Raw genomic sequence first — 19,306 nt, 5'->3', positions numbered from 1 at the left:
AACCCCAGGGAGTGAGTGACACTAGCTGTCAGCCTTTCTGTCCTGCTCTGGCAAGTGGTGTTAATGATGTGAGCACCAGTGCGAGAAACAGGACCTGGGTCACAGCACCCCCTGGCTTTTGGGGGAGCCCCAACAGGAAGAGGGGCAAGAACCCCAACACACCCTCTGGGAGTGCATAAGAGGTTTCTATCATGGGGCAAGCACATATTGTGATGGCTGACCCAGGAGAAGGAACCTCCCTCATCCATTCATCCAACAGATGCCTGTTCCCCAGTCACACACTCAGTGTGGCCTGGGCTCAGGTCCCAGAGTGGGGACAGCTGAGCTGGATGCTGCTGTGGGGCCGCCAACTAACAACTGCCCAACACTCTGAGCAACGGCACCATGGAGCCTTCTAGGAGCAGCACTTGGGCAGCCCCTCGGACCCTGCCCCTTCTTGTCCCCATGAGTCCCATCAGCCCATCGAAGGCAGAGGCAGCCACGGCGACGGGAGGGAGCTTTGCCTTTTAAGGCCTCGCTGGCTGCAGTGCCAGCGCAGAGGAGCCTTTAAAGGGCATTTCTGGCTGGGCCGGCCCACCCGTCCCCAAATCCAGAATAAAAATAGACACGGCGCCCCAGATGGCTTGGCTGCTCCAGCTCCCCAGAACAGCCTTGTTGAGCCTGGGGGGCGGGCAGCTGGGGGGCGCAGCAGGCAAGCCGTCCCAGCCTTGCCACCCTAGCCTCGAGGACCATGCAGCCCTCGGAACGCACCTAAGCTGGGGCTCTGCGAGACAGTCTGAAGGGTCGCCCCAGCCACCACTGGCAAAGCAGGGTCAGAAAGCCACCCCTAGGACAGCACCCCAGCTCTCTCTGGCAGGGTCACAGCCTGGCAGGAGGAACTGGCCAGCTGGTCACTGAGGAAATGAGGGAGACTGTCCTCAGCCCATGACAGTCCCCAGCTGGTGAGAACGGCCCTAGTCCTGCTCTAAGGGGCCCTCACTCCCCCACACAGCCCAGCACAGGGAAGGGGATTTTAGGAAAGGGCTCTCGCAGCAGACTGACCAGTACACCCAGGAAGGCCTCACCTGTTGTGAAGGGACTACGATACAGCCTGGCATGCATGGGGACCCCCATCTGGGCGTCCTTCCTATGACTCAGCCTGAGTACAGGAACCTATGGAGGCAGAGACTTGTGTCTGATTTGTCTTTGCTGGATACCAGCACAGGGCCTGGTACACACAGGTGTCAAGTAAAGACAGAATGAAAACAAGGTCAAGCCCTGCTATTCCCCCAGGGCAGAAGCAGCTAATTGGGTACCAGGGGCCACCTCTAGCCCCCAGGCATGTTCTGCTTGCCTATACCATGTCCCCCAAAAGTCTGAGAAAGTTATAAACCTAGAAAAAGCTTCAGATTTACTGAATATGTGACCAACACCAGCCACATTCCCTCACAGCCATCCTGGCTGGCTGGCCGGCTGGTGCTGAGGTCATTCCCTCTTAGCTGGGGGGGACACTCTCCAGCCCCCGAAACCTGGGCTCACCTGAAGTAGTCGCTGCAGGCGGCCAGGACCACCTTGTGTGCGTGGAAGGTCTCTCTGTTGATGGTGAGTACAACGTCCAGCAGTTGGCCCTGGGCACGGAGGGCAGCAAGGCCCTGCAGGAGGCTGGTGCTATGGCCGGGCGCTGAGAAGGTGCACTTGAGAGCTCCATTTTTGTCAGCCATGCTGTAGGAGAGCAGATGTGGGGGCTGAGCTCAGAGGCCTGAGGTCTGACTAATCTCTGCCCAGTGACACTGGGCTAGCCCACCTGGACTCTGAAGCTGCCCCAGGCACAGGCAAAATCACCAGAACTGGCCCTGGAGAAGCAGACACAAAACCGGGGTCCCCATCTCATTAGCCACCTGCCTGGCAACTGGCCTTGGCAAGGGACATCACCTCTCTGGCTTCCATTTGCCACCTGTGAAAAGGCCAGGGTTTCTCCTAGGATCTGAGGAGGCTCTAATGCCCATTTTGGTTTTTAATTGAGCTAGGATTCATGTCACATTGAATTCATAGTTTTATTTTTTTTTTAAGATTTTATTTATTTGACAGACAGAGATCACAAGTAGGCAGAGAAGCAGGCAGAGAGAGAAAAGAGGAGGAAGCAGGCTCCCTGCTGAGCAGAGAGCCCGATGCGGGGCTCAATCCCAGGACCCTGGGATCATGACCTGAGCCAAAGGCAGAAGCTTTAACCCACTAAGCCACCCAGGCACCCCATGACTTCATCGTTTTAAAGTGAACAGTTCAGTGACATTTAGTACATACACAACATTGCGCAACCACCACCTCTAGCTAGTTCCAGAAAATCTTCATCCCCTCAAAATAAGACCCCATCCCCATCAGCAGTCTCTCCTCACCCCCCTCCACCAGCCCCTCGCAACCACCAATCTGTCTTCTGTCTCTGGATTTGCTTCTCCTGGACACTTTGCATAAATGGAGTCAGGTACTGTGTGGCCTTTCGCATGGGGTTTCTCTCGCTCAGAATGTCACAAGGTTCACCCATGTTGTCGTGTCATCCTTCTCATGGCTCAGTAATATTCCATAGTGTGGACAGACCAAGTCTCCGTGTCATATCACTGCCCCCCCCCATGCCCTAGCAAGCCGCCCCCGAGGGCAAAGCCCTTGTCCGTCCCCTGCAGGGGGTGAAGGTGGGATTAAGATGCTGGCACGGAGCCCCAGTGTGGCTGTGGAGGAGGAACCTACAGCTTCCAGGGCAGCTCTGATCCCCAGGGTCGGGGGTGGGGTGGTTCACAGGCCAAGAGAGGCCAACCGCCTTGGAGGCCCAGCTACTTGGCCACCTGCCCAGTGAGCCCCTTGTGCTCCAATGAGCACCCCAGGGGAGGGCAGCCACACAACCACAAAGTCATTTTCCAAAGACTTTGGCTCTGGGGTCTACTTGATTGTCTAATGGAAGCGAAAAGCCCATTGGTCCTACCTCCCAAGGATAAGGACACAATAAGTAACTTGTAAGCCCAGAGCTGTAAGACCACACAGCCGGATTTGAACCCAGGCTCAGGATGGGACAGAGTGGGTGGGATCTCCCTATCTGTCATGGCCAATGAAGCGGGCAGGGGGTGAGTCTCAGCAAATTGTGGGGAAGCCACAAAACCAAGAATATCTACCCTAAGAGGATGGGTTTGCCTATGGGGGTAGTTCAATGCGGGGATGGGGACAAGTTAAACAGAGATTGCTGTGCCTCAAAATAACCGTTCAGGATGCAAAGGTCTTCTTAGAACAAACAATGAACTTTAAAAAAAGAGAAGAGGTGGAAACAGCCCAAATGTCCACCAAAGGGTAAATGGGTAAACACAGTGTGGTCATCCACACAACGGAATAGTCCTCAGTCATAAAAAGGAATGAAGCTGATTCACGCTACAACGTGAATGAACCTCAAAAACATCACATTGAGTGAACGAAGCCAGTCACGCGAGGGCGTAAACTGTACGATTCCTTTTATATGAAATGTCCCAAACAAGCAAATCCACAGAGACAGAAAGCAGATTCGTGGTTGCTGGGCTGCAGGAGGCGGGTGGGGAGTGACAGCTAATGGGCACAGGGTCTCTTCTGGGGGTGAGGGAAATGTTCTGGAACTAGATAGAGATGATGTGTGCACAACACTAAATGCACGAAATGCCACTGAATTGTTCATTTTGAAATGGTAGATTTTATGTTATGTGAATTTCACATCAGATTAAATAAATAAGACTAAACAAAAGGGTATCTGAGCTTTCTTAGGTCTGCATAAAACCCTGCCATGGCCATCCACCATGGCCCTCGCCCCCTCACAGTATATGAGGACTTCTATTCCCCCCTTGCCCTGCTCACCCCCACATCCCCTCCCCTCCAGCACCACTGTCCCCTCTGCTGTTTTGTCTTGAAAAACTGGTTGACTATATTAAAGAATGAATGGTTTATGGGGCCCTATTACATCACTTCACCCCCCCGAACACAACAGGAGGGAACAATGCCATCACCTCTAGGGTCAGGCCACTGTGGGGTCAAGAACCCCCACCAGGACTCTCCCAGCCCATCCCTCACCCACTCCAGGCCAAGGCCAAGTACTCTCCCCACGGCTTCCAGCTCTCTGGAACTTGGTTTCCCATTCCTGGGACTGACGCCTGCCCACAAATGAGGGCCAGGAATGTGGGCACTGGTCTTTCCAAGAAAGCAGGAGAAAGAAGCCTCCTCAGCCCTCACTGTCCAGCAGCTCCCAAAACAATATTAGGGACAGAAGAGCTGATGCCAAACACATACTGTCGGCGCTCAGTCAACGCAGCTGCTGCCAGCTGATGGTCCTTGACTTGCGCAGACCACCAGCTCAGTGGCTCCTCCATGAGAGCCTCAGGAAAGAGGGGCAAACCAACTGAGGGCCAGAGGAGCTGCAGGCCCTGGGGTGCTGACCACAGGCCTGCAAGGTACACAGGGTCCTGGTGTGGGAGAAGGGGACATGGGACATGGCATGGGGGACACAGGACGCGGCAGGGGGACATGGTTGCACTTGGCAGACCTCCCACCCGTGGGAGGCTGTAGCGCATGCTTCAGAACTCCGCACGGTGCTCCCCTGGGCCAGTAATGCGGGGACGCCGGTGGTGCCGGTGGCCAGAGCCTTGGTTTGCCCAGAAGATTTGGCCTACAGCCCTCCTGAAGGCCACAGAGGCCCAGAAGGCCCAAGTCTCTAATTTGGTCTGGTTGCCTCTCCCTGCCAGGTGGAGGGGATGCCCACCTCACATGCCTCCGTTTCCCTCCCATATTGTTACGTCCAGACCACCGTGCCTGACCCGGCTGCTGCTGGAAATTCAAGTCTCTGTTCTTCCAGTTTCCCACAATCCACCCAAGTTCTGCAGATCATAAAGGGAATGTCACTGGTTCACAGACCCTTAGGCTTCAAAGTGCACCCATCCTCTGGTCAGGGCTGTCCTCCAGCATACAGCCCTTACTGGGACGCCTCCAGAAGGGCTTCCACTGGGTCTTCTCACCAACCCCCCCAACAGGCCTCCAGACCGCCTGAGATAAGCCCACATGCCATAGGAGCCTCTAAGGACCCTTGAGGTGCTCAGGTCTGAGCCCCCACCCCCTGCCCTCCTCTCACTTCACTGGCATTGTCAGCCCCTTGCCCCTTTCCCATGGGTGGGAACACACAGAATGAACGAGATGAAGAGGCCTTCCCCTCACCGGCTGCACAGTCTGGGGAATGGAGACCCAGAGCAGTCAAATCATCCAGAAGAGGCTTCACATCGCAGCTCTGAGCGTCCCATGGCTGGGGAGGGGAGAGGAGCCTAGAGCAGAAATGTGCAGAGGCCAGAAAGTTGGGGTGTCCCCAGCCCTGCCACCCCCACTGTTAGACAGTGACACCCAGCCTCTCCCTTGGAGCAGAGGGCTTGGCTGCATCCTGGATCTTGGCCCCAAAGGCCTGGCTTCCACAAAAGGCCTACCCTGAGAAGCCCACCCTCTCCCTCTAGCCCCACCTGGGGCCCGGCCAACACCAAGACAGCACCGGGAACCACCTTCCCCTATGCCACAGGGCCCTACTGCCAAAGGCCAGCACTCGACCTCTTTGTGAAGCACAGTGGCCTAGAGGCCAGGAACAGCTGGTGTGACCTCTTGGGGACTCCCCAGCAGGGCCAGGGAGTGGAGAAGAGGCATATCTCAACCTTCACCATGCGTGTGAATAACCAGGGACCACATCAAGACCCAGACCGGACTCAGCAGGTGTGGGCACCCTGGGGATGGCAGTACCATTCTCCATAGACCCCACTCCACATTGCAGAGGCTGGGGGTGGGGTATAAGAAGGTGACACTTAGACAGCTTCAACATCCCATCTTCCTAACCAGGATCCCTCAGAATCCCAGACATCCAGAGCCTGGCTCTAAGCAGAGTGTTTCAAGGTTGGTCCAGGATGCAAAGGTGGGGAGATGCAGCTAAGTGAGTGAGACACACTCCTCCAGGAAGCCTGCCAGGGCCACACCACAGCCCTTGCTCCATCAGGCTACTGGTGTGAGAGGCAGAGAGGGCAAGATTCCAACCCCTGCTCTGCCATCTGTCAGCTCTGTGACTTCAGCACATACCCTAGTCCTCTGGATCTTCACTTTCTTGTCTGTCAAATAAATCACGGATGTCATAGGGCTGCAGTGAGGTTCCCCCTTGTCCCCATAACCTCCTGGTAAATGAGGGGCCGCAGATATTTCCCTTGGCTTCCCTTTGGGCTGAGAAGGTGGCATGGCCCAGTGAGGGGCTACATCCCGCCGCCACCCATACGAGCCACCCACATGCCCCTGAATGGTGCCAAGTGCTTAGAAACTTGAAGCTTGGAACCACCCACAGAGCACTGGCACATGGCAGGTCCTCTCTGTGGACACCTTGCCTCATAAATTCTGTACATGTGTCCCCCCCACACCCCAGTCTTTGCCATTTTGCTTTCAGCTAGCTTCATTTTTTTCTTAGAAGTTTCTGATTGATTATGAAGCAAGGCCAGAAGACTTTATGTGCTTTCCTCTAAGCTCCAGGGACTGGCATGCACACACATTTCCACCAGAAGAAAGATTTCATACCAGAGGCAACTTCATTCTGGAGCCTGTTGGTCCCTGGACATATTTCTGCCATGGTCCTCCATATATAAAGAGCACCAAAAAATCAATATAAAACCAGCAATCTCACAGAAAGATATACAAAGGATGTGGGCTGATGGTTCATAGGAAAGGAAGCACACCTGACTAAAGAGACCTAAGAGTCAGCATGGCTCACAATAAGGGAAGTACACTCAGCAAGGGAGTGGCTTCACCCCTAGGTGAGCAGAAGCATTGGCTGTGTGGCACTAGACACTCACATTAGTTCCCAGTGGGAGTGTGAAGTGGAAGAATCCCCAGGAAGACAGTTCAACAGAGCTAGCAAAATTCTAAAGCCTTACATCTTTGATCCTGCAAGTCTGGTGAGATTTATCTCAGGGATACTTACATATGCAAGACGATGGATCCAGGAGGATATTCACCAAATACCGTTTCTGGGGGCCAAAGATGAGAAACAAGCTAAACACCTTCCAAAGGAGTATAAAGAATTATCGTACCTTCTGACAAAGGGCTGACCTTCAGCTGAGCACAGAGGCCCTGCACACTCCAAGCATGAAAATGCTCCCACCCAGGAGTTAGGACATACCTACCCAGAGCCCCCAACCAAGTCCACTCCACAGCTGCTTACAAGGTATGAGGCCTGAGATACACTGTGTGGGGAGGAAATGGCCCCTTTCTGTACATACCTCATCCTCCTCCAGGCCCTTCTCCTCATGCCCTTGGCAAGGCTCACAGTACCCAAGAGGTTGTTTTTCCCCTCTCATCTCACAGATGGCACAGTTGTCCCTGAAGCCCCCATCAAAACCCCCCACACACACCTCACAGCCTCTGGGGAGCTCAGAGAAGGAGGAAGGAAGCCAGCAGGGGCTGGAGTCCCCAGGACAGACAGGCTCGGCTGGGCGGAGGTGGGCAGGAGGAGGAGGGAGGGCTGAGGCCTGGGACCGATGACTAAGGGAAGGACCCATTACTCAGGCCAGCCCAGACAGGGGGCGGCCGGCGCGGCGGGGCCACGGGCCCCCAGGAAGGCGGCGGCGGCAGCCCTGAGCCTGTCCGAGTCTCCAGACGGCCACCCGAGCCACGGTCACCCGCACTGAGTCATCGGAGCCAATGCGTCAGCAGCCGGGTCAGGACGTCTCTGGAGGCCGCTTACTGCCGCCCCAGCTGCACCCTTGGCCTGGATCTGGCCTCTGAGGGGCTATGCGTGCCCCCTCAGGCCTGGCCTGGGCTCAAGGCTGTCCTGACCCCCTACTCCCATAGTGCATCCCCTACCACTGTCATTAGGCACCCCTGGCCAGGTCCAGGCCTATGCTGGACATGGGGACACAGCCACTGTGTCCCTTGGAGTTTCCCCTACACCAGGGCTAATGTAAAGTGGGACTGGGTAGGGTAAAGACCCCTGAGTGGACCACCCATGGCAAGACATCCACAATCCCCTGGGGGTCCTCAGACAGCCAAGGCCTTTGCCCATGTTGTCTCCAGCTCCTGGTTGGTACCCCCGTGTGGGCTCCTTTCCCCAAAAACACCAGTCCTTCGTGGGGTCACCCCCAAAACACCATGGGCTGGAATCTTTGTTTGAGGGTCTGCTTTAGGGGGACCCAGCCCAAGAGAAGATGTCCAAGTGGGGGAGGCCACAAGAAGGGCAGGGCCACACCAACTGCAGTTCCCGTACCCCAGTGACAGGGCCCCACAGTGGAAGTGGGGTCTGCCCTGGAAGCGACACCTGGTGGGGTGGGTGCTCCCCAAGTCCTGCCCTCATCTGGCTGCTGGCCCTGGTCTCCATGCTTGGTTTCTCAACCCTACAGGAGAGATCTGAAGCCCCGGAACAGTTCTTTTCATTGGAATGTCGAGAAAAAAAAAAAGGCAAGGCAAGAACAAGAAAGAATTTCATGGAAACATTTCTTTGGGGTTTTGTAAAATCCTTTCCCACCCCCACATGGAGCCCAAAGCTCGGGCCAGAACAGAGTCTGACGGTATTGCCCCTTTAACATACTGTTCTGACATGCAAATTCCCTCACTTCCCCTCAAAACGGAGAGCACTTCCACTTTCAAAGCCAATTTTGGTTTTATTGTCCATGTGGCTCGATGGAGCACAGCAGCGCAGCACAGCTGGTTGGCTCACACCCCGGCCGAAGTCGTACCAGGGAGCTCCAGGCCACTCCACCCGAGGGTCCCGGCTGCACCAGCAGGGAAGATGCTGCACTTCACAGGAGAGAGAGGGGACAGAGACCCAGAATGAAGTGGGGAGGGAGACCGGAGAAAGGGGGGGCAAACAGAAAACCAGAAAAAGGGGGATAGAGATCCAGGGAGGGAGACAGAACCCAGAGGTGGGGTGGGTGGAGAAGCTCTGGCGGCCAGCTGGTCCACCCCTCTGCCCTATTTCACACAACACCCTCCCCCTACCCCCTGTCCTCCAGCCATACTGGAAACTTCTCTGCCTTCTCCCTCCCATCCACCTCTGACTCTTAACAAGGCAGGCCCACTGACTGAGTGTGTGGTGGGTGGCCAGGCGTGGTTCTTCGCATGCAACTTCATGAATCCCACTCCAAGACAGGGAAACTGAGGCCCAGGACAGCCCCTCCAGTCGCAAGCAGCTCCAGCACTGGCTTCTACTTCTTGCTCTACTACAACCTGCTGACTGCTGAGACCCAGGCGTTGGCTTCTAGGCACGCAGCTCCGTGGGTAAAAGTGCATCTGAACCGGAGTCCCATATGCCCCACAAAGGCAGACACCCCCAGCTACTGTTGCCACGGTTACCACAATATTTCACAGTTCCGGGTACTGTGCTCCCAGCCCAAAGGATAGAATCACCATGTTCTGGCACCTTGCATGGGCCCTCAAATGTTCAGGCTGGCCGGCAGCCCCCACGCTCACGTCAGTGTGCTTTCTCTTGGGACTGCTCACCAGAGGCAGGCCCGCCCTCCTCACCCCTCGCAGGGCAACAGGCCCATGCCTGGGGCTGTCCCTCCTGATAAGGGCTTGATCCCTGGGCTCCCAGGAGAACAGACAAAAGACCAGGGCTTCTGAGTGGACAAGCATGGAGCCCAGCAGCAGAAGAAGGTCCTCACTGCAGTGGCCCCGCAGGCCAGGACACCAAAGCACTAGCAGAGATCCAGGGGGACAAAGACTCAGAGAGCAAGGGACTGAGACCCAGACAGACGCAGACAGACAGCCGGGGCGGGGGGAAGAGACAAAGACCTAGAACGGGAGAGAAGAAATCCAGCCAGGGCCCCTGGATCCCATGCGCCCCACCGAGCCTGGGCCCTCTCTATGCCATCAGTGGTTGTTTATTTCTCATTCCTGCTCATCATGCTGTTTTTTCCCCCACATCTTCTGAGATAATTTTCAACAGGAGGCCCAGAGCCAAAGCTTATCTGTGCACCCGTGAGTGGATCTGTGCCAGGAGGGCAGGTGCACCAGGCCGATGGACAGGGGCAGAGTCTCATCCGCTCCCTCCCACGCAAGCTGCCTCCAAGTGCTGGAGGCGTGAGCATGGCCACAGCCCTCTGAGTCCATCCTGGAAACACGCTGCCTATGAAGACGCCCTCTCAGGGTCCTGCAAAGAGCCCCAGGCCACACTTGCTCACTTCACCTTCTTCATGGCATCACCACTACAGCCATCTCCCTACGTGTATATCCTTGGCTCCTGCCTGTCTGGGCTCACCAAACAGTGACAGGGTGACAGAAGAGAGGGGGTATCAAAGAGATCCCAGTAGGAAGTAACCATGCCCCCTGCAGGGCCCGAGGGCTGGCAACTCAGAGAGCCCCCATGTGACAGCTGGGGAGCCTAAGGGTGGAAAGGTCATCAAGACAGGCAGGCAGAGGTTCTGGAACCCCCATCTACCTTGAAAGAACCATCCCGAACCCTCCCAAGGACCAAGAACCCAGCATGGTGAGAGAAGTAAAGCTTCGCGGGGCTTGAACTCATGACCCTGAGATTAAGACCTGAGCTGAGGGCAAGACCCTATCCAACTGAGCCACCCAGGCATCCCGAGAAGGGAACTCTTCAGGGCTGGGAGTAGTGGCTGGGGTCTGCCCCCGCACAGCACAAGCCTCACAACGAGGCCCCGTCGAGCCCACCCAGAAGCCCGCCCAAGATTCCATGTCCACAGAGCCCGGACTCGTCTAGGTGCCAGCTCCACTCAAGGCAAGCGCTGCCAGCTCGGTTGTCCCGCTCTTCTATGACAGGGACAAACCACATGGAGCCCTGCATTCCCCAAATATCCACTGGGTCACAATCAGAACTCTGCCGACACTGCCCATCTCCCACCTGCACAGGTCAACAATGTTGAATCCCATCACTCTCCTACCTCAGTGCCCCATGGTCCTCCACAGCCTCCTTCTTCATGGGCCACTGTCAGCCCAGTGTCCCGCAAGCTGGGCTGTGACCCCCTGCCTGGGCCCTGTGCCATCACACCAGCCTCTGACTAAGCCTAGGACATACAGGGACCTAGCCACTGCTGATGGACAGGAAGACCCAGAGGCAGCACTCCTCCAATCCCCAACCTGTCCCACTCTGGCCATTTCTCAAGCCTAGAAAGAAAAGTGGACCTCCAGACCCTACCTCCCTCACCAGCAGCAAGCTCTCTGCCTTCACCGTACCTCTACCCCTCCCTGCCCTGCAGAATGAGCACCTACTCCATGCAGGTAGGGCCAGGGTTGTGCAGATGTGGCTCCCAGCTCACCTCCTGGTGGGCAATATGGAAAGGAGAATACCACTATTATCAAGATGAGGACACAGAAGCACAGAGAGGTTCGGGCACCCACCCAAGGCCACACAGCACACAAGAGGCCCTGGCTAGTGCCGGCCTTTCTGTAGCCTCAGATGGGTAGGCCCCACATCACTTCCATGATATAGATGGGGAGACCAAAGCTGGGCTGAGACCACCCACCAAGGGCACTGAACCATGACTGCATATAAAGCTGGCCAGCAGGAAGGGCAGGATGTGGCTCCTCGATGCAGGCAGGACAAGGATGTGGACTATCCCACCAACCCTCCAGCCACTAGGAGGGACACAATCCCACTCTGCCAGGTCACCCTGCAAGAGCCTCACCCGGGCCCCTGTGTCTCTCTGACCCCAGCCCAGCTCTATTTGCCTTCCCTCTCAGTGCTCTGTCTGGTGCACCATCCGTTTACAGCCTAGCTCTCCAAGGCTGAAACAGGAGCCTCACCAGGGAAGGACAGGGCAGGTTCCGTCTCCTGCTGTGTCCCAGCACCTGGCACCACGTGCTCAGAGCTGTCATGCCCACTGACTAGATGGCTGAATGGGTGAGTGGGTAGGTAAGTAGACGGAGGGATGGATGGATGGACGGATGGATAGGTGGGTGGAAAGGTGGGTAGATGGATGGGTGAGGTGCCAGGTGGATGGTTGACGGTTACCAGGTGGCAGCATGGGCTGGCTGGAGCCTGACTCATATCTCTGCTTGCTGCAGATATATACTGCAGAGATCTGCTCTCTTCATCCCCTCCATGCAACCTTCTGGTCCAAGTTCTGGGACTGGGTATGTTATCCTTTGGGCTCAATCCAGGAAGCACTCAGCAGGATTTTTTTCTAGAATGTCTGACCTCCACACTTTGTTCATACTATTCCCCATATTGAAGGGCTGACTCCTCCTGTCCCCCGACCCAACCTTCCTCCTTATGCCACACTTCCAAGTCCACCAGCTCTTCCGTGCACCTCTGCCATGTTACCCTCCAAGCCTTCAGAAAGGAGAAGGTCTCCCCTATGGCCATGCTTGCCCTCCTGACCCAGCCAGGGTTCTCCACAGCCTCTCTTTCCCCTCAAAGCCCAGCCAGGGCCTCCACGTGAGGCAGGGGCAGGGACAAGCTAGGGAACCAGGCTCAGGCTGAGGCCATGCCTATTTTGCTCCCACCCACTGACACAAGGCTGATCCTGGGCAGAGCCCATCCCCTCACATGGCACTGGGCTTGGAAATGGAGCCACTCGAATAAGCAAAACCTCTTCACTCTACAGGTCAGGCAAGTAGGGGCATGACTACGTGGCCCAAAGCATCACTCAACCAATAAACCCAGTGCGATTCCAGCACTGCCAAATTCCAGCATCTCAGTGTCCAGTCCGGCTACCTCACCTGGAAGGACAGGGGCTGAGGCCCAAAAGAGACAGTTCTGCCAAACGGCACATGCTCACGACCAGTGGTGCTGGGCTAGGCACAGGCAGATGCAGATACAGAGATGGCTCAGCCTGGCCCTTCCAACAGCAGCACAGATTGAGGCATGGGAAGAGGCCTGTCATGACTGCTGTCATTTTAGGGGTGCCAACATCCTTCCCCTCTTCTGATAAGGGCCTCCTGTTTTCCTCAGGGAACCTCCTATTCCCCAGGGGTAGGAATCAGGAGACCCCATCACTGGGTTGAAAAAGGAGACTCACGACCAATCAGAGCCTCCCAGATCCCTGGCCACAGGATCGGGGTGTGACCCGTGTGATCCAATCAGAGCCTTCCCTGGGACTTTTGCTGGAGGGACCAGAATGGAGATTAGTGTTCCCCCTGGGGTTGCAAGGCCAGGTCACCTTGCAGAACCAGGAGGGAAGGCAGAGCCGAGAGAAAGGAGTCACAGAGTCCAAGGGAATCATCTCAGACTTGAATCTCAATGTACCTAAAACTAGAACTCTCCCTGAACTTTTTTTTTTTTTAATGTGAACAATGAACTTTTATTTTCTAACTGAAGGCAGAGAATTGAATTTCTGGCACTCATAACCAAAGGGGACCTTCAATGTCAGAAGACTCTGGTCCAGGGCTCCTGTCCACCACGTTCCAGATGAGCCTCTGAAAAAAACCACCAGGGAGTTACCGCTTCTCCAGCTGCCGCCTCTCCCTGCGCTGCAACAGGCTTTCTACTCTGGGGATGGGAGGAGGGACGGGGGTGGGGGGCAGGGCGGAAGTCCAAGCTGGGCGATGTGCAGCAAGTGGGTAGTGGCGGTACCCAGCCTAAGTCCTGCCCGCCTGTGACAAGACAGCCGGCTCCCCACGAAAGGTCAGCAAGCTCCTCGTGTCCCCCACTGCGAAAGTTCAGCAACTCTAAATGCTAAAATGCTGGAAGCAAGCCCAAGGCTGGGGCTGCAGGGCCGTGCGATGCCATCAGCCTCAGCAAGAAAAACACCACATCTTGCTTCTGTAAGTGACTCACGTGGAGCGTAAACATTTGCGTGCTCCCAACTGCCCTGCCTCACCGCCTTGCATGACAGAGAGGGGGAGAAAAGAGCAAGAGACACCATCCCAGGACCCACCAGATTTCACCGAGGCAAGCACACAGTTACAACTTTCAAACACAGTCCTGTCAGTTTTCTATGTGGGGGCTGCCTCAGGGGGCTTTGGTGGGCTCCTTCATGTGCCTGCCGCCTCCAGGACACAGCGCCACCTCCTCAACCCCACCTCGGGAGACCGCCCTACTCGCAGCTCCAGTATCTCGGTAGATTCTGGAGATCGGGTCTCTCTGCTCCCGCTTCCTCCAGCAGGCTGCTTCAAATTCGAACATCCCATGGAGAGGACAGCTCTCCGGATATGCAGCCCAGCCCGCTCCCACCCGATCCGTCTCTGACCCCTGTGGAATTCTGCAGTTGTGGCGTCAGAAAACATCTTCAGCCTCGATCTTGATCTCGGGTGACCCCCCTCGAGGCCTTTAAAACCCCAAAGGTCCGCCCCTCAAGATTTCCTCTAGGCTGAGCTGTTCAATTCCGGAAGCTGCTTCCCTCACAGGAAAGGTCTGTGATTCCCCAAAGGTGCCGGTTACTTCCTCCCGAATCACAATATTTTCAGTGTGCAGTGAGATAGTGTGTGCGAAGGAATCAGCCACTGGCCGGTCAGCCGGGGCTCTGAAACCACGCTGGCGGCGCCCCAACACCCGCTCCTGCTCCGCAGACGAGGAATGCTGGGGAAGCGCTCTCCTAGCCATGGGGGACGAGTTCTGTGAATCCTGAGTAGCCCTCCCTGGAGGGAAATGGGGAAGGGGAGGGGGCAGGAGGAAGAGACTGGAGACTTGGGGTTAACAAGTGTTAAGAGCTCGGCTGCACAGCTGCGGAGCGGCTACCACAGGAGGGAGGCGGCTCTGCCGGCAGTGGGGACCCCGCGGCCCCCACTCCCCACTGAAGGCAGCTGGACAGGGAGAGCAAGCGGCTGGCCGTTTCCCGTCCTCAGCACACAGGGCTGAGATCCTGTTCATTAACTACACGAAGCACACGCAAAAGAGCACTGCTCACTGGCTTCTACTCTAATGGGCTGATTCACTGCCAACATGCCTGCCTCTGTTTCTCTACCCAGACCATGCCATTAAATACAGTGAGGAAAAGGGGGATCCCCACCCAGCAGAGTGCAGCACGCTCTTCCAGAAGCCTCTAGGTCAGGCCAGGTCCCCTCAAAATCCTGTCACAGACTATGTGTTGGGGTATTTGCTGGAGCAAATCAGGGCTACCACGGCAAAGCTCTGCCCCAGGGAGCAGACATTCGAGGGGATGTGGGTCTCTAAGCCTACAGAATGTACTGTGAGCACAGGGCAATGGATGCAGAAAGGCAGGTGGACAGAGCCACCAGGCCCCGAGGAGGCAACGGTGGAGCTGTGCAAAGCACTGGGACAGAGGACACTCCAGCCAAGGAAGAGCCAGGTCAAACCTCCAGGAGGGGTGCCGGAGGAGTGCTGCTGGGAGAACAGCAGGGCTGTGGAAACACGGAGGGCCCCACGGGTGGGCAGGGTCTCACTATGAGGGTGGGAGCGGGGGTCACATGGAGAAGTAAAATTTGTTCTGAGAGTGAAGAACCACCCTGTCCCCTGGCAGGTGGCAGGCAGAGTGATGTGGTCTGATACCTATCTTGGGAAGGACCCGCTCACTGGCCAGAGTGTGGGGCAGCAGTTAGAGGGCAAGAGCCAATGGTGGCTCAGAGCAGGGATGAGGAAGAGATGCAAGAAGGGACCAGACGGGGATGTGGCTCAAAGGTGGAACCAGCACGATGCGCCAGCAGGTGAGGGGAGGAGATAGTAGTGTGGTGAGCGCTCTCCAGGCAAAGCTCAGAGCAGGGCAGCAAAACTGTAACAGGGGAGACCTCCCAGGCTGGCTCAGTCTAGGCCAAAGCCTCTTCTCAGAAGAAGGGACGTTCCGGGGATCAGGAGCTGCTCGCTGGAAGACCTGAGGCCTTTGAGCAAGAAGAGGCACAAGGGCTTTCCAGAGTAGAGACAAGCCCTCAAGCCTTCCAGGCCAGATGTCCACCTCTGCCTCCCATCTCCGCTGGGTGCTCACAGGCAACACAGCCACAGGCAAGTGGGGCCTCATCCTCCCTCCTGCCTGCCTCCCTGCTGGATGAGTTCTTCCCCAGCACTCACTCCTCCGTCCCTGGAGGAAACCTGAAAGCCAGTGACCCGGTGATCAGCACATGGCATGAGTTCAGTTTTGAATCTTCCCCAAAACTCATGCCTATCTTACCATCTCTACAACTCCCACCTAGGCCTGGGCCCCCTTATCTCTTGAAAGAGGGATTCTTCTGACCCAGGTCCCTGCCCCCATTCAAATTTTACACCCCCCACTCCGGCTCCCAGCCTCCTCCTTCCCACCTCTTCCAGCTCCTCTTTGCCCTCATGACCCCTGAAAAGCCAGGTTGCTCCTCCTTCAGTACCTACACATGCCACTTGCCTATACCCAGGAAATAATCTACTTCCTCATGACCCACTTCCCCCTAAGCTGATGACATGAACCCTCAGACTCAGCTCAACCTCATTCATGAGGAGGCTCTCAGAACCTCCCAGAAAAGGTAGGAACCTCCCACTTGGCCTCAGGATCATTTATGGCAAGCATGGAGAAATGACTGCACAACTGTCTTGCTAACCCTGCTGGCATGTCCCACGTGGGCAAGGCCGGACTGTCCTGGGGGCCCACATGCCCAGCACCAAGCACAGCAGCAGGTGTACACGAACCATGCGATGATCACCAGCGGAAGAGAAAGCTGTCAAATGAGTCCTGACCACAAGAGAAAGGAGCCAGGGATGCCAGAAGTCACCTCCGTTGATGAATTGTTTCTATCTGGGTCCTTCCTCCCCGTCCCCTTACCCCTCCCACCTTTCTCTGGGGCCTTCAAGTCCAAGTCTGCAACATGTCCTAAGACCAAAGGGCAGGAATGCAGAGAAAGCCCCACTTTTAAAGCATCTGGGGTGGTGGGGGTATGCGAGCACAAACCTCCGACCTGGTCTCACTAAGCTCTCCCATGCGGATCAGCAATAAAAAATAACTGGCGTGAAGAAAAGCGGGATGACACACGGCGTGGGCTCCCTGGAGATGGCACTATGATAGCGGAGGCTAATAAAACCTTTCCACCCCAATGGCCGACGACAAGAAGGCCGTGCCCCAGGGGAGTCGCAGCTACCAGGTGGAAGCGGTCCAGCTGTGAGACAAATGCTCCACAATCAGGGCGAAGTGAGCAGTCTGCAGAGCAACTGCACATCATGAGCTCGCAAGGCCCTGCTGGCGAGAAGGTGAGGAAAGGGGCGCCTCTCTCCCTGAGGAGGAGCTGAGCTTCCTGGCCCAGCCCTCTAGCGCCTCCAGCCCAACACTCCCCACAGCTTGCCTCAGACTCAGCTGCCCCCATCCCAATACTCTGCAGAGACCCACAGAGCTGCGCTCTGCTCTGCTGCCAGGTGCCAGGCCTGCACGGAGCCATCCGTTGCAGAAGCAGCCTGGACCGGAATGTTCCATTCTCCTCCCGCCCCTGCCACTGACCCTCTCTCATGACCACCCAGTAACGGAGCCACCATCCTCCCAACTGCATGAAATTCATATGTTAAAATCGAACCCCCAAAGTGATGGTACTAAGATGGCCGAGGGGGGTGCTTTGGGAAGTGATTGGGTAATGACGGTGGAGCCATCAATGGGATCAGTGCCCTTATAATGGGGACCCTGGGGTGCCTGCTGGCTCAGTTGGTAGAGCATATGACCCTTTTTTTTTTTTAAGATTTTATTTATTTGGGGCACCTGGGTGGCTCAGTGGGTTAAACCTCTGCCTTCAGCTTGGGTCATGATCCCAGGGTGCTGGGATCCAGCCCTGCATCGGGCTCTCTGCTCAGCAGGGAGCCTGCTTCCTCCTCTCTCTCTGCCTGCTTCTTGCCTACTTGTGATCTCTTTGTCCAATAAATAAATAAAATCTATAAAATAAAAAAAAAGATTTTATTTATTTGACAGAGAAAGACACAGTGAGAGAGGGAACACAAGCGAGGGGAGTGAGAAAGGGAGAAGCAGGCTTCCCAAGGAGCAGGGAGCCCAATGCAGGACTTGATCCCAGGATCCTGGGATCATGACCTGAGCCAAAGGCAGATGCTTAATGGCTGAGCCACTCAGGTGCCCCAAGAATGTGACTCTTGATCTCAGGCTTATAAGCTCGAGCCCCACATTGAGTGTAGAGATTACTTAAAAAAAAAAAAATAATCTTTAAAGTCTTTTTTAAAAGGGGGAGGAGGACTCGCAGAGTGCCCCCTTACCTCTTCGACCCGGTGAGGATACACTGAAGAAACAGGAATCGCTGAACTGGAAAGTGGCTTCACCAGACACCAAACCTGCCGGTGCCTCGATCTTGGAATTCCTAGCCTCCAGAACTTTGAGAAACATGTTTCTGTTGTTTATAAGCCACCTGGTCTTGGGTATTCCACAGCCAGAATGGACTAATACACCAACTTTCTCTTTCTCCCCACCTACCACACTGACTCACAGGCAAGACCTGCCAACAAGAGCCGGCAGCCCCGTCAGGCCCCAGGCGGGCGCGGCACACAGGACTGCAGGCTAACTCAGCCACTTCTGCATTAACATTTACACCCTGGTCCTAGCTTCCTTTATCCCAGCTACCCTGCCCAGTGGGCCTATGGTCCCACTTCCCAGATGAGCAGTCTGAGGTGCAGAGAGTTGCAGACATGCCCAAGGTGCACAGTGAGTATGTGGGGTGGCCCTGCTCGCCAGAGGAGGGGCCACAGACACAGGTGGGTCTGATAAGGCACCTGCTATCACCAAATCTCCCAGAATTCTCAAGAGGATGAGCTGAGGCCCCATCTCTGCAGGGTCAAACCCCTATACCTCCCTCCTGGCTGAAAAGAGGACAAAGCCAAAGGAACAAGAACCTTCTCAGAAGGCCAAAAGGTCCCCCAATCTTTCATACAAGGTTTGGGGGACTGGACTCTTCCAGGGCCTCAGGGCTGAGTGGCTACAATCTAGGACACTGCCAGAGAGGGCTTGTTAAGAAAGTTTAAACAAGTAAAGATCACCAAGCCAGAAGCAGATAGTTGCCTCGCTGAACTGTGCTGAACCCACTCACACTGTGGGCCCTAACTGCCCATGAAACACCTGTGGCAAGCACATCGCTCACCCGATGCCTTCGTCTCAACCCCCGGGAGCTGCATGAGTCAGCGAGACTGTGCCCCCTCCAGACACCTTTCAGGAAGATGGGCTGAGGAGTGAGGATGCCAATAACCCAACATCTGAAAAGCCTCTGTGGCAAGAAGCCTCTGGAACTCAGCCATCCAGGTACCTCACAGTGACGAATTTAGCTGGGGACATCCAACTCCCAGGAGAGTTCCTCCATTTCCCCCCGCCACACCACTCAACCCCCAACATGGCCATAAACTTGTCTTCCCTCCTGAGCCTGGACCCTTGTGGAAGGCCTGAGGTGGAGCTGGGCAGGGGGCCACTAGAGAACAAGTGTCTTTCTTGTGAGTGAGCCTACAGCTAGGACCCCGCCTCCCCTCTGC

The 19,306-nt window shown here is 55.9% G+C and overlaps 2 protein-coding genes across 2 annotated transcripts in view; both read right to left on the bottom strand.

Annotated features, from left to right (window-relative positions):
• Positions 1–19,306, bottom strand: part of UPF1 (UPF1 RNA helicase and ATPase) — a 222,477-nt gene that overhangs the window by 170,502 nt on the left and 32,669 nt on the right. The gene's annotated exons all lie outside the window — the stretch shown is intronic.
• Positions 1–19,306, bottom strand: part of KLHL26 (kelch like family member 26) — a 28,644-nt gene that overhangs the window by 3,604 nt on the left and 5,734 nt on the right. Inside the window, exon 2 of the mRNA XM_059160576.1 lies at positions 1,519–1,701. Within this exon, the coding sequence (XP_059016559.1) occupies positions 1,519–1,701 (183 nt within the window). The remainder of the gene's footprint in view (positions 1–1,518; positions 1,702–19,306) is intronic.

This window comes from Mustela lutreola, chromosome 2 (genome assembly GCF_030435805.1).
Source record: "Mustela lutreola isolate mMusLut2 chromosome 2, mMusLut2.pri, whole genome shotgun sequence".
NCBI classification, from domain to species: domain Eukaryota; kingdom Metazoa; phylum Chordata; class Mammalia; order Carnivora; family Mustelidae; genus Mustela; species Mustela lutreola.
This window is presented reverse-complemented; position numbering and strand designations above follow the sequence as displayed.